At 37.4% G+C, this 15,064-nt stretch overlaps 2 protein-coding genes across 3 annotated transcripts in view; one reads left to right on the plus strand and one right to left on the minus strand.

The window, feature by feature from the left end:
- On the plus strand, nt 1-11,196 carry LOC117993202 (facilitated trehalose transporter Tret1-like). Its single transcript, XM_034980954.2, has 3 exons — nt 1-160; nt 7,976-8,111; nt 8,477-11,196. Exons 1-3 carry the CDS (start codon nt 113-115, stop codon nt 9,802-9,804), a joined length of 1,512 nt encoding a protein of 503 aa, XP_034836845.1. The 5' UTR covers nt 1-112; the 3' UTR covers nt 9,805-11,196.
- LOC117993198 (facilitated trehalose transporter Tret1-like) overlaps nt 10,776-15,064 on the minus strand; it is a 17,530-nt gene continuing 13,241 nt past the window's right edge. For both annotated transcript variants that reach the window (XM_069506598.1, XM_069506600.1), the window contains exons 4-5: nt 14,771-14,943; nt 10,776-12,942 (exon numbers count right to left, since the gene is read on the minus strand). In XM_069506598.1, coding sequence (XP_069362699.1) covers nt 11,830-12,942; nt 14,771-14,943 — 1,286 coding nt within the window. In that variant the 3' untranslated portion in view covers nt 10,776-11,829. The remainder of the gene's footprint in view (nt 12,943-14,770; nt 14,944-15,064) is intronic.

A 15,064-nucleotide genomic window follows, 5' to 3' on the forward strand; every position in this document is an offset into this window, starting at 1 on the left:
ATATACAATTAATCCAATATGAGAGTATACGTCGAACAGTGTAGGTGTATAGTAGTTGATTAGCGACTATGAGAGAGATAATGCGTTTTTGATTTTTCGGATTTTCAAAAAAATGGTGAAGACCGACGGGAATCGGAGCTACACGCCTGTTTTGAGACAGGTAAGTGAATCATCAAAAAGCTGTGATAGCCTAGTGGTTAGGACGTCCGCCTTCTAATCAGGGGTCGGGAGTTCGATCCCGGGCACGCACCTCTAACTTTTCGGAGTTTGTGCATTTAAATTACCTAATTAAATATCACTTGCTTTATCGGTGAAGCAAAACATCGTGAGGAAACCCGCATGCCTGAAAGTTCTCCATAATGTTCTCAATGGTGTGTGTAGTCTACCTATCCACACATGGCCAGCGTGGTAGACTATGGAAAATGCCCTTCTCACTCTGAGAGGAGACCCGTGCTCTGTAGTGAGCCGGCGATGGAATGATCATGATGATGATGAAGTGAATCATCATTAATCCATCGCTGTCCCACTACTGAGAACGGGTCTCCTCTCAGAAGAAGTCCACAACGTTGTCCAAGTTGCGGATTGGCAGACTTCACACACCTTTGAGGAAATTATGGAGAAGTCACAGGCACGCAGGTTTCCTCACGATGTTTCATATGTAATACTAGCTTATGCTTAATATTAATTGTTTAAAAAGCACATAAGTAACTCCAAAAAGTTAGAGGTGCATGCCCGGAATCGAACTCTGAACACCCCGAACAGGAGATCGTCGTCTTAACCACTAGGCTATCACGCTTTTTTGTTTGGATTTAGATTCCGTAAATTAATTAAACGAAAAAAACATGATTTTAAAGTAAGGTAGTGTCGCAGATTAAAACTAAGAAAAATCAAAATGCAGGCCAACCTACAAATCTCATCCTATGGTACTTGTCTGTGAGATTCCCGTCAAAATAGGTTCAGCCGTTCCAAAGATTAGCCCGTTCAAACAGACAAACAAGAATTTTAAAAACGCGCGAGTCATTTATATATAGATTAGTAAGTAATAAGTATCTAATAATAAAATCAGTAAAAGAATCTTTAGAATTGGACCATTAGTTCCAGACATTACTTCATTCAAAAGAAACTTTAGGTTTGTTTGCCTGAAAATAAAAACTATTACTAGAGTCTCTAATATTTTTAATTTATATTAGCATAGATGCTTGTCGCGATTACACAGCAAAAAATTAGAAACCTAATTGAAAAGTGAATTTTTTTGGTATTGTAAGGTATAAGTAAGTACCTATCTATTATTATAATTTATAGTAAGTACCTACTTAGGTAATTTACAACCAGGAGTTACCGAACTTCAGGTGATTAAATAGGCTTAGCAATCATTTACATAATATTATTAGACAGTTAGACACAACCGGCTGACATTACTATAGATATAAACTTTAGGTTTTTAGACAGACTACAGACAGTCTCAGCTGCGCGCGTTTGGAACCCTCGTAGCTTTAGTTTTAAGTACGTATTATTTATCACGACTATATCATATCATCTTACAAATAAAAAAAATTGACAATAAGGAAGCGTAAATTTTTTTAAAATTCTGAACATAGATTAATTATTGGTCTCGCTCCGCTCTTATGATTCTGAATAAATAATTTGAGTTTGAATTTTGAGTTTGACTAGAACTGAGACAAATTTATCATCGTCCACACTGCTGAGTACGGGTCTCCACAAGTGCGGCCCGGAATCGAAGCCCCGACCTCTCGGAGTTAAACGAGAACATTCTAAACACTAGCTATACTGATTACTGACCAAACCCGGGATCTCCTAATTATGTTATGCGCACGTACACTAATTTGACAAAAGATAATAAGTCACGGAATATTTTTCTTATGCGGGCCTCAACAAAGTATCTACATATTGTCCTAAGATGGACGTTCATACAGATTGACATTATCTCTAGAATATACCTACTAGATTAACATCTTATCAAAGTTTATCATATTTTTCAACTTGACATTAACATGCAGATATAGTTTCCAAAATTGATCTGACAGCTTGTTGGTACGATTTATGTATAAGTTACAAGAAACTAAAAATAGGGTGGGGTACTGCAGGGTAGTATCCTAGAGCTTCATCTATTTCTAAAGTATGTTGATGACTATACTACCCCATATAAATAAATACGTATCGTTAACACTTGATAGATTGTCCGAATCTATATACATAAAAGGAAAAGCTGACTGACTGATAGAACAAACCACTGAACGGATCAGGGTGAAAGGCACACAGATAGGTAGCTATTATGACGAAGGCATCCGCTAAGAAAGGATTTTTGGAAATTCAATCCCTAAGGGGGTAAAATAAGGGTTTGAAATTTGAGTAGTCCATGTGGACGACGTCGCGGACATAAGCTAGTTTTTTGTAGAAGCTGTAGAGAAAGAAAGTGTCACTATTATTAACTTAGCTATTCAGTAAGTCAAGGACTACTTATCTTATTATATCGGCTGTAAAAAACACCAGTTAGTTACAACGGCGTGATACCTATCTGTCAAAGATAAAGTATTAATTATTGCCTGTAGGATTTTCGGTCATAAAACAAATAATGATCCTAATCTCTGACGCGGCCTCGTGTCTTTATTCGGTAGTTCCTTGATAATCCGTAAATATAATAGCCGTGACAGTCTAGGCCCTAGTCGTTAAGACGTCCGCCTCCTATTTGAAGGGTTCAATCTCGCAGCTTCAACTTTTCGGAGCTTCGGCTTTAACGTGGAAGGAAAACATCGTGGGGAAACCAGAGAGTTCCCCATAATGTTCTTAAAGGTGTGAAGTCTGTCAATGCGCACTTGGTCTATTTACTAAACCTTTCTCATTCTGAGAGGAGAACCGTGATGAGTATTAGGCCAAGTATGAGTTTGAACTTCTATCACGTCTAATTACACTGTATCATTTCTAACCCGCTACCCAAAAAGAGGAGTGTTATAATATGTTTGACGTGTGTATCTCCTAATCCTAGTTACAATTTACGTCATCTCGTTTCAATTAAAATCAAATTAATTAAGTGCAATGTAACAGATTGATATAACACGTCTGCAGTCTGCACGCTCCGATTATCTGAGCCAAAGTGCAAAAGTCTCGCAGATCGTTTTTCGAAACACTTTTCGGTCATGTTCGTAATACTTTCCCGACAGTTGTCACGTGACGTCCGTTCAGAAAGGCGGCAACTACAAGTGCGATAACATTGCACATCAAATCAAGAAATGTAGGTCCCTACCTATGATCAGAATTCTTCGAAACCAAAAACTTACCTACCTACCAACTCTGTCTTCATTTGAAATATGTATTCACTTAACGGTGAAATACTGAAATATTGTTAGTTTTAAGAACTTTTTATCTGTTCTTTTATCTTGTTCGGTGCTTAAATGATTTTTATCAAAATAATTATTGATAAATTTTAACCTCTGTATTAAAATTACGCCATTTCGTTTTTGTAATTACCAAGGTTATCTATGTATTAGATCAGAGATTAGATTTTAATCAACTTTACCAAGGTATAATCATCCGCTTCATATCTCGACTCTAGTATCATAAGGTCGGATGTGGATTTTTGCTACTTTTCAGGAGAGCCAAAACAAAAATGCTAGGGAAATCGGGTCATAATTTCTAAACTACTAGAGATACAATTTCAGTTGTTTTTGTAATATGTAACACTTAACTGTACCTATCATTAACCATTACTAGAAATACTTTATCATTAATAAATAAAATATAAACTCACAATTTCTTCAAAATGGACGATATGCGACTTTATGCTGGTAATATTCGTAACTGTACTAAAAAATTGTGTGCATAAGTTGTAAACCGACTTTATGGCTGCAATTTTTACTATTACAAATTTGAAATAAAAGTCGGATCTATTACTTAATATTTCATAATACGTCTTAACTGATTATACATAAGTAATATTCGGACAAAAGATCACAGTAGTTATCTCACAAAAATCATTTAGGAGTTTTGTGAGATAGCAACAATGTACCTATCTGATTTTTCTGAAACTGATTAGTTAGATCTGAAACATAATAATTGCATTCGCCCGATAGTCTGACCATTGCATCCGTGTTAACCTTGTGACTTCTGAATGAATGAAAATAAAATTTACAAATTCACAAATAAAGCCCATTAATTAAAAACAGCAGCCAAAAATTGAAAAAAAAATTACAAAGTAATTAGAAACCTACAGTGGGCCAAACATTTTTTGTGGAATTGCATACATGACGGTTACATCAATATAGAAATCTAAAACATGCCAACATAGCCTGATTTTCCTTATAATGATTAGGTACGTAAAGTAAGAATGGAGGTCAGCAGGTACCTACTGCAAAAGTTGGTTATTTTTTACAGTGGATAATGGTTTCTCATTATGTCGTATATTGGGCGAAAGCGGGGAAGAATTTTAAGTTTATATGTACCTATAACATACTAATGAAATACAAAAAAGTCTTCTTTAAAGTAGTTTTTATAAAATAATAACACCCAGCATTATTGCGGGTGTTTATTTATTTAATAATTTTTTTTTTTTTATATATATAACAAACGGTCCTGATATATCACCTTTGTAAAGGGATGTGGTCTTTAAAAATATGTTGTAGTGCCAAATCAAACTTATCAAAAAGTTTTGTTTCCTTCGCATGTTCTTGTAAACTGTGACCAATCTCTTAGTTTAGTAATCTGCATTGTTTTCAGCTGTTCCCTTTTTTTCTATGTGTGCATGGATTACATCTTACTCCACGTAGGTACATGTTGCATTTTAGCATAAAGCTTGTGATTTATCACTTTTTAGTGTGGTAATCCTTATAGTAATCATAAGTAAGCCATAACGATTATCATGCTCCGATTATGACGAACACAATTGTCAGACCACAAAGTCAATTCTTCAACAATTTCGAGAATACTTTGTTTCTTCTCTAGTAGATTAATGAAATAAGACAAGATACTGTTTTATTCCTTCCGCTGCAGCTGATGTTTTCAGACCACATTAAAGTAGCAACACTGCTGGTAGCATCATGAATCGTTTTTAAGGTGCAGAAACTACGCAGGTATAAGGATTTACTGTTAGTCAAATCCGGCATTGCCACTTTTGTAATAAAAAAAATACTTTCTGCTTTCTTGAAAATTCCATTGCTTCTGTTACGACTGTTCTTTTTAACAGATACTTTTTTAAACTGTTTCTTTCGTGTTTAAGTTAGGTTTTTTTATTTTTTTACTTTCACTTTTATTAGTTGTTTAATTAATAAATTAATTTATACTACATATATATTTAAATTAACATAATCTAAAGCTTCCTATAGTTAGGAATGTTTCGTTAGAATCACTATCATCACATATTGTAGGTGCCTTATAATTTCTGCTCTCGATTAATATCAAATTCGGTCGATTATAAGACGGGCAAAGAAGAAAAAAATTGATTAGGTACTCTCATTTTTAAGGCTACCTTAACAACTAGGGCAATAAATTTTTGAACTGATGATTTGAACTATGATTCATAAAAAACACCATAAATGCACGGTTTTTGCTTAGTGGGGTATTATTATAATATATGTTTAGATTTCCATGGTGTGATTTTCGTGGTCCTAAAAGATTTTCTAGTCTACATTTTCAAAATGTCTTCAGCTTTATTCTGGCTCTTTACTTTTTTCCCGCAGTTTAGTCCAAAATTTTGGTGAAATAGGATGGATCTCTTACCTATTAATCACATCAACTTTAATGTAGTCACAAACAAAAAGCTTTATTTCAACTTACTTCCATGAATTTTATTGCAAAATTATTTATATTACAAGGCAAAAGTCTTAAATGATTCACAGTCCAAATATTAATACAAAAAATTCGAAGCATAACATCTGTTGTGATTTTACCTAACAAAATTATTACATATTTTAGAAGCAGAAGTGCGTAACTGCAGTACCAGCTAGTATGACAAATAAACTTATTTCGTAGCATAATGGTTGAACTCAAAATACACCTATAATTTTTCTCCATTGCTTTGGTGCATACATACGCAAGTCAAAAAATATAATTATGGTTCTCCAAATTTTTAGAATGTGTTCAGATACGACATTATGCATGTATTTATCTTTGCAACGAAAAGAGATAGAAATACTGGTGTCAGCTTGGCAGAAAGAGCCCGAAATGCTCATTACCTTTATGTAAAAAAGTGAGTTTGGTTGGAAGTACACATCCGACCTTATGATACTAGAGTCGAGATATATTTTTCCAACTGATGTCCATTGATTAGGTATAAGTATATTATATCGGCAGGTAAAGTATTATAATGAAACAGAAATAGGTACCTCGAAAGATTTTTATTTAATAAACCTTCAGAAGTACTTTTGAATCCTCAATAGCATCTACCGCTGGTTCGAAATGTCTTTCCTACTAAGAAGAACCAGCAAGAAACTCTTTTACTTACATAATCTTCGATTGTGTAAGTAATATGCTTTTCCAGGACTACATTTAGGCTTAGACTTAATAGATTTTTAAATTTGTGTAAAAGCATGTTTAAAATCAATTGCGGTCTTTTATTGTAAAAGATCACACTCACTACCGACTTCTGTACTTTCTTTAGGCGGAGCGCAGGAGCGTATGAGTCGCAAATGACCATTAGAATATTTTCCAGGTCGCTAAGTTCTATTACTTACATCCTTCAAATCAAATCAAATGGTTTATTCCAAATAGGTAATAAATTACACTTTTGAAGTCGGTTGTTGCATTTGCAAGATGATGTAGTGGTGATAAATTTTACGCATACATAAAAACTAAATCTTCTTATTTTATCTTAAACTAGCTTATGCTCGCGACTTCGTCCGCGTGGACTATACAAATTACAAACCCCTATTTCACCCCTTAGGGGTTGAATTTTCAAAAATCCTTTCTTAGCGGATGCCTACGCCATAATAGCTATCTGCATGCCAAATTTCAGCCCGATCCGTCCAGTAGTTTGAGCTGTGCGTTGATAGATCAGTCAGTCAGTCAGTCAGTCACCCTTTCGTTCTATATATTTAGATTTTAATAATGATATTATACCTAAAATAAATTGTATTTGCAATGCCCTGACAGGGCCGCATGTATATGTAGCAGCTCTAAGCATCCACCATCCAATGTACATGAAACCAAATGAATAAATGAAATATGAAATTTTAATTAGGACTATGATGACCAGCAGAATGATGATCGTTGCTGATTAGAAACATCATTACTTAGATCAAACATTTTATGCGTATCTACGTATTCATCCAACGTCTTTGAATGTCAATGATCATCCTGAAGTGTATTGATAAGATTAGCGTGTTCTACTTATTGCACTCATCTTAAGATATCAAGGTTAATATAGAAGGTCCTGTTGGGATTAACCTTGCTACTAAACACAACTTCAGATTGTCAGCGCATTTTCACATATTTGCTTTGTTTTTGATATCTACAGCTGATCTTCCAATATTTGTGCCATTTGAACGCAAGCTGGGTAGGTATAATACAAAGCACTCACCACTGTGTCTTATATGTTTAAGGTCCCAACTCCCAAGTTCGATTCCCGGCAGAAGCAATTTGGGAATTTGTAATTTATAATTTGGCTCTAATCTGGGAGGCTTTGGCTGTGGCCACCATACTGGCAAAGCCGTGTTAAAATTCAATTTCAAAGCCGATTTAGCGTTCCGTTGCGATGGGTTTCATTAAACTGCCACACTCCTTCTTAGCCTCCCCGTTCCCACTTGTCGTTTGTCAGGCCCGGATTTTAATCGGATTTTCCAGTCGCAGTAGCGGTTTGACACAAGTGTGAATAGCTTCATATAAAATGTTCTGCTGTTGGAACATCCGGTTAAAATCCGGGCCCTACAACCGACAAGTGGGAGCGGGGTGACTGCATGATCACTTACCAGGTGCAATCATGGGTTTACTTGTATCGGAATAAAAATGAATCATCTTCTGTTTCCAGTGCTTCCTGACTGCCAGTGTAGCAGTGAACATCACCGCTCACGGTTGTGTCATCGGCTTCTCCGCCGTGCTCATCCCCAGCCTGCGCAGACCCGAATCTCAAATCCAGGTCACCACCAGCGAAGAGTCATGGATCGGTATGTATCTTCCCTGCTATTCCAATTTCCATCTCTACTAGTACTCGTATTAACAAGTTTACTATAGTTGTAACCACTGCACCTCCCTAAGGTTTGACGACCTCCCTGGCGCAGTGGTGAGCGTTGTGGTCTTATCAGTGGGAGGTCCCTGATTCGATTCCCAGCAGGGAAAAATTTGGAATTTTATAATTTCTAAATTTCCTCTGATCTGGTCCTGTGGGAGGCTATGGCCGTGACTAGTTACCACCCTACTGGTAAAGCCGTACCGCCGAGCGATTTAGCGTTCCGGTACGAGAAGTTAGAGAGTTCCGGTAGAGAGAAGTTCATGGAACAAGATTAAATGAAATGATTTAAAAATGTTTCAGCTTCCATCGTGGGCTTCGCGTTGATCATGGGGAACTTCATCATCACACCACTCATGGACACCTGGGGAAGGAAGAAGTGTCATTTGCTGACCACATTGCCCGTCCTCAGCGGCTGGTTCCTGCTCCTCTTAGTCAACAATGTAGCTGGGCTGATCACCGCACGGCTCCTCCAAGGCATATCAATGGGTATGCTTGGACCTCTAGGCTCAATTATAATCGGAGAAATGACAGATCCAAGGAATCGAGGAGCATTCTTAACAAGTGTATCCCTTTCCCTAACAATTGGAGTTTTATTCACGCATTCTCTAGGCGCGTATTTTAGTTGGGAGCAAAACGCATTGATGTGCTCCTTCATTACATTCACCAGTCTCCTACTTATAATTTATAATCCGGAATCTCCATCGTGGTTAATATCTAAAGGGAGGATTAAAGAAGGGGAGGAAATTTTCTACTGGCTAAGGGGAAAGAATGCGGAACAAAAAGCAGAATTTGAAAACATGATTGCCGCACAACAAATGCAGAGGAAATCAAGTGTTATTGATGAACAACTGCCTCTTAAAACGAAGATAAGAAGATTCTTTGTGTATTTAAGAAAAACGTCGACAAAGCCTGAATTCTACAAACCTATAATCATCATGTTTCTATTGTATACCATGTTCCAATTTGCTGGGATCAATGTTATGAGTTCATATGCGATGGATATAATTCACCAGGTTGTCGGGCCGGATGCAAACGCGAAGTTTTTAATGGTGCTTCTGGATGTGGAGAGACTTATCTGTAATTTATTAGCTGTATTTTTGATGAAGACGTTGAGAAGGAGGACTCTGTTGTTCAGCAGTGGTGCTGTGTGCGTGCTTTCTTATTTAGGGAAGAGTTTGTATGTTTATGGTAAGCAGAACGATTTTTTGCCATTCGATAACCAATGGGTACCTATAGTGTTAATAGCTTTATACATGTGTTCTTTAACTGTAGGCATTTCTTCGATACCGTTCGCGATATCGGGCGAGATATTTCCTTTGGAGTATCGGGCTTTAGGAGGTGGTATCAGCGTTTTAGCTTTGTCTATGAATTTTTTTATTGCTGTTAAATGTTTCCCTGTTCTAATTCAGTCTATGGGGTTACCGTTGACTTATTTATTGTACGCTGGAATTGTGACAGCGTGTTTAGTGGTTATTTACTTTATGATGCCAGAAACGAAAGACAGGACACTTCAAGAGATTGAGGACAGCTTCCGAGGGTTGACTCCTGCAGACCATAAGAGTAGAGAACCTCTTAAAGGACAAATCAATGGTGAAATGCGTAGATGCAGTTCTCATATTCTGTATTAAATAAAATCCTACAGCGGGCAAAGTATGTCCAATGAGATCTATCATTGTGTAACTTTATAAAGAGTCCGCTACCCCAGGGTAGGTATCATCGTGGGTTTTCTCATTCTTTTCCTTTCCTATAAAGCACGTAATAGATTGTAGGTAAACACAATTTTAGTGCATAAGTTTCAGTAAGACAATTATCATCTTGACCAAACCATTGCCGGCTCACAACTGAGCACAGGTCTCCTCTCGGAATGAGAAGGGCTTAGGCCATAGTCTGCCATGCTGGCCAAAAGCGGAGAGGTAGACTTCACATACTTTTGAGAATATTATGCAAACTCTCAGGCATTCAGGTTTCCTAACGATGTTTACCGTTAAATCAATTGATATTAAATTGCTTACTCCGAAAAGTTAGAGGGATAGAACCTCCGACCTCTCGTATAGGAGACGGACGTCTTAATTACTAGGCTATGCTATTTAGTAAGATTAATGGGCTTATTAATTAATATTTCTAACCTGTTCTGCAGGGAGAATTAATAGTAATAGGAAGTAATACTAATATGGAGAAAGTAATAGCCATTTTAGTTTAGAGATTGTGTACAATTAAGCCACAATTCGGACGTGGTCGTGACCTGGTTTCGAACCAGTTACAGTGTTTGGTAAGATTTCTCCTGTCAACCACTCGGCCACAGGTATAAACTATGTGCGTAGTATGTGCTGTGATTATAAAGACGATATGATGCAATAAACGCTGTAAACTCATTCATTCTATCGTGTTGTGTTTGCGAAGTGTACTTAGTATAAGTCCCGCAAATTGCTATTGCGCTGGAACCACGTCTCATTAACATTGAAATGACGTCATTTTGACGTCAGCCGAAATAAAAATATACCATCAGCTAGAAACTTCAGTCTAGTGCTGACGTCACTAAAATGACAGCTACGCGCATTAGCAATTTGCGGGACTTATAAGTGACGAAAATAAAAATCGATTGCGTTCATTGTTTTTTTATTTGAATTATCGCATTGCCAATATATTATGTAGGTAAATTCCGTCCAAAATGACTACTCACGCACCATTTTAACTCTATGTGTCAACTGTCATGTCAAAAGTACGTTCACCTTTAAAATAAAGACTGTGTCTCTTTAATTCCACACGACATTGGCGAAGTAAATTGCGCCCGCTTGGTGCAGATGCGCGCCATAAAAAAAAATACTAAAGAATAAAAGTGCACTTATGACATGAAATTTGACACAAAAAGTGAAAATGGCGTGTGAGGAGTTAAATTTAACGCGTTATAGATGATTATAGGCGCCTGCATGATATGTGTGTAAACCAAGTGGCTATTATCTAAAAATGTTTTGGAACAAATGACCTTTTATCTTTTATTAAGCTTTTTTTTTTAAGAGTTTCACTCTTCATATAAAGTTAACCTACTAATAGCATGTAGCCTCTTGATCAATTCAACTTAGCATAATTTACACATATTTGATCTTAAAATTCAAGGAGCATGAAATATTTTGAACTAAGTATTTTAAGGTAAACTTTTCATGTTTTTTACCAATATAATTTATGTTTTCCATAAAACCATTCTAGAACAAAATTTTACATTAACACTTGATGATACCCGTGATTCCTTCCGCGTGGAATTAGGTTTATGAAAATTCGTAGGTTATCTGAATTTTCCCGGATAAAAAGTAGTCTGTGAATCTCCAAAGATACAAGCTAAGCTATCTCTGCATCAAGTAGATAATGCTCGTAACTTCTTCCATGTAGATTAAGGTTTTTTAAAAATCTCGCGGGAGCTCTTTGATTTTCCGGGACCAAAAGTCCTATGTCGTTTCCCGGGATGCAAGTTATCTCTGTAGAAAATTTCGTCATAATCAGTAAAACGGATGGACCGTTAAAGGCTAGTACAGATAGACCGACACTTTCACATTTATAATATTAGTATGGATATGGATAATGATTATCCATACTCCTACTAACTACAGGGCCAGCTTTTTGAAGCTGGGAGGCTTTTCCTGTATCTTTCATTCACTCTATCATCCCTCTTCTACCTTCTCTAAGTCTAACATTCTATCCTTTTCACACATTTCTATCTGTACTACTTTATCTTTCACCCCTTTGAAATGGCACTCGATTTCATACAACGTTTTACCCTTAGTCTCTGGGAGTAGAAAGTACAAGAAAACTCCACATATTGATATACATGATCCATAAACACAAAATGTACCCTTCACACCGATTGCACTAAACAAGGAAGGCGCAGTTTTAACTACCAGGAAAAACATGAGAGATAATGTAAGACCTGAAATACCACTTCCGAGAGATCTATAGTCTAATGGGAAGATTTCTCCAGCTATCGCCCAAGGTATAGGCAAGATTCCTAAAGTCTTACCGAAAATATATAAAAGAGTCGGTATAGCCGGCGTCCATTTATAAGCATCAGGTATATACCCGAAATCTTTTAAGTACAAAAGCGATGACGTAGTAAACAAGGATGCTACACTGATACATATCCCCGAAAATAGGACTGTACGTCGGTTCAACTTATTGATTACAATACAAGCTATCACAGCACTGATAAAACGTACAACATCTACCATTAGCATACTGGTATAAGATTCTATTTGCCCATCAGTTACTTCGTTCATTATTGAGACTGTATACGACGGTATAACAGTCATACCAGACACTTGAAACAGCACAAACATGAACATCATTATCATAGTTGGCTTGTAAAACTCAGGTTTCCTAACTACATCTGCGTAATACTTCAACTTTGAGACTTTAGGTGTGGTTATCGTCTGTTTCTTTTGGCTGTTGAGAAGGATTTCTAATTCCTTTTCGGCATCTTCGTCGTAGCCTCTTAACCATCTGAAAGATTTTCGGCATTCGTTGAATTTTCCTGCTGAAGCCAAATACGGTGGGGTTTCTGGGGATAGTGAGATCAGGATTAGAGAGACGACGTAGAAGCTTCCACAGGCCACTGCAGCTGTTCTCCAGTATAGGATAGTTCCGAAGACGTGGGCAACCAGCATGCCGGTTGCGAAGGAAAATGCGATGGTTGCCAGGAATACCCCTCGGTGCTTTGGTGCGGAGTATTCAGCGATGGAGACTGGAGCAGCGGCTGCTTGTAAACCCATGCCGAACCCCTGGAATTGAGAAATACATGATTTTAAATCCAGATTTTGACCGTCCATATTTGACTTTATAAGGTCTTGAAAATATTCTTAACATCCCAGCAAGCCGAGGTTAGGTTAGGTTAGTTGGATTTTTAAAAACCTAATTCCACTCGGACGAAGTCGCGGGCATCAGCTATTTAAATTATAACGAAAATCTGATGACCAAAAAGCCCTTCAATAAATTCATAAATCTCCGCTATACGTTCTTGTTCCAGCTCCAGCCACGTCCAAAACCATTGTGACGTAAGAAGTGGGCATGTTACAAAACATTATGACGAAATGAAATTAATGTAATAATATGTAAAACAGATAGACGATAGCTCACTCGAGATAAGAAGAGCATCGTTCATGATATGTCAAGGTTACTACAACTTACGTTATTATTGGTTATGTAAAAACAACAGATCCCGTAATGTCGTTAAAATTTCATACTAAATCATATATTTTCTTGAAATTTTTTATTAAGAAATCTCCCAGACTGGCGAGACTTTTCACTCAGAATCAAAATCATTTATTTTGCCAGTATAAACATGGTCATCATCATCATCATGAACCAATAGACGTCCACTGCTGGACATAGGTCTCTTGTAGGAACTTCGACACGCCACGGTCTTGCGCCCCCTAAATCCAGTGGCTCCCTGCGAATCGTTTGATCATTGATGCCGTCTGTCTACGCACCTCCTCCTCCAACGCTGCGCTTTCCGACGCGAGGTCACCATTCTAGCACCTTGGAACCCAAACGTCTGTCGGTTTTTCGGAAGCTTTGAGATGTCTTCTTTTCCAAAATTCTTAGTACTTGAAGACCAAAGTCTCCGAACAGTGCGTGTTGCCAATGATGATATAAATTGGATACGACTTACGAGAGATGGTTTCTAACTATGGGCCTCATAAGAAAGCTCAAGGTCTCTCAGCGGGCGATGGAGAGAGCTGCGCTTGGAGTTTCTCTACGTGATCAAATCGGGAATGAGGAGATCCGTGGGAGAACTAGAGTAACCGACATAGCTCAACGGGTTGCGAAGCTGGGCACCAATCCATTACGACTAACGAATAACTTATGAGGTCAAAGAGCTTATATGAACACGGAAGTAAATATCGGAGGCAGTCTCGTCAATTGATTTTGATTAATATTTTACTCACATTCAGAATTGTTACCAATTGTCTTGGAACAAAACCGGCCGTTTGTGATATCGATATATTTTATCGGTAAATGTATTTACATTGTAAAGTAGTGTCACTTAACTCCATTGACTCCGATAAATTATTATGCGTGCACGTTCCCAATTTAACGTATTATATAGATATATGTATTCGTTAGTATAAAGAGACAATTTGAAACAGAGTTTGGATTAAAATGACTATTAAAAGAACCTTTCCTTTGCAGGATAAGAAGAGTAGGCACTGAGTTGATTTATCAGATCAAGCTTTTACTAGCAGTACATCACCGTCAGGTCAAAGATAAAGTCAATTAACTTATTCAAATTCAATTCAATACTATTGTACACGTTTTCATGGTCAATTGTTGGGTTTGTAAGATGATGTAATGGTGATAATTAATTACGTAAACTTAAAACTAAAGTTACGAGGGTTCCAAACGCGCCCAGGTTTGAGAAGAGCCTACAACAAACTCAACAACAAAGTCAATATAATCAATCCTACCAGGGATTAGTAATTATTATAGTTACTTATACCTGATCCCACGCGTGAATAATTTCTCAACTGTCATGCTCTCCAAAAGTTAGAATCAGGCCCAAATTGATGCTGCAATCGATTATTTTTATTGCCAATAGATAGAAATTACCTGCAGAGATCTACTCATGAGTAGGGCAATAGGATCCTTAGCAGTCAGCAGCAATGCCCAGCCTGCCATGGTTGGCAGCGTGCTGAGCTGGTTTGTCAGTCTTCGACCAAGCTTCTGCAGGCAGAATGGTGCTGTCAGGATACCAGAGATCAGAGCCAGGCCCAGGATGGATGCTGAAATTGGATATTTTTTTAATTTTTTTAATAGAGATAGCGAGCAAAAGAGCAGGCGGGTCGGGTCACCTGATGAAGTGATTACCGCCGCCCATGAACATTTGCAGCACCAGAGGAACTG

The sequence above is a fragment of the Maniola hyperantus genome, chromosome 23, assembly GCF_902806685.2.
Source record: "Maniola hyperantus chromosome 23, iAphHyp1.2, whole genome shotgun sequence".
In the NCBI taxonomy this organism is placed as follows: domain Eukaryota; kingdom Metazoa; phylum Arthropoda; class Insecta; order Lepidoptera; family Nymphalidae; genus Maniola; species Maniola hyperantus.

Excerpts from the sequence above, each read along its gene's own strand:
- LOC117993202 (XM_034980954.2), top strand. The coding sequence starts at position 113 with ATGGTGAAGACCGACGGGAATCGGAGCTACACGCCTGTTTTGAGACAG. Across the intron at positions 161-7,975 it reads ACACGCCTGTTTTGAGACAG|TGCTTCCTGACTGCCAGTGT; the intron begins GTAAGTGAATCA and ends TTCTGTTTCCAG. Across the intron at positions 8,112-8,476 it reads CAGCGAAGAGTCATGGATCG|CTTCCATCGTGGGCTTCGCG; the intron begins GTATGTATCTTC and ends AAAATGTTTCAG.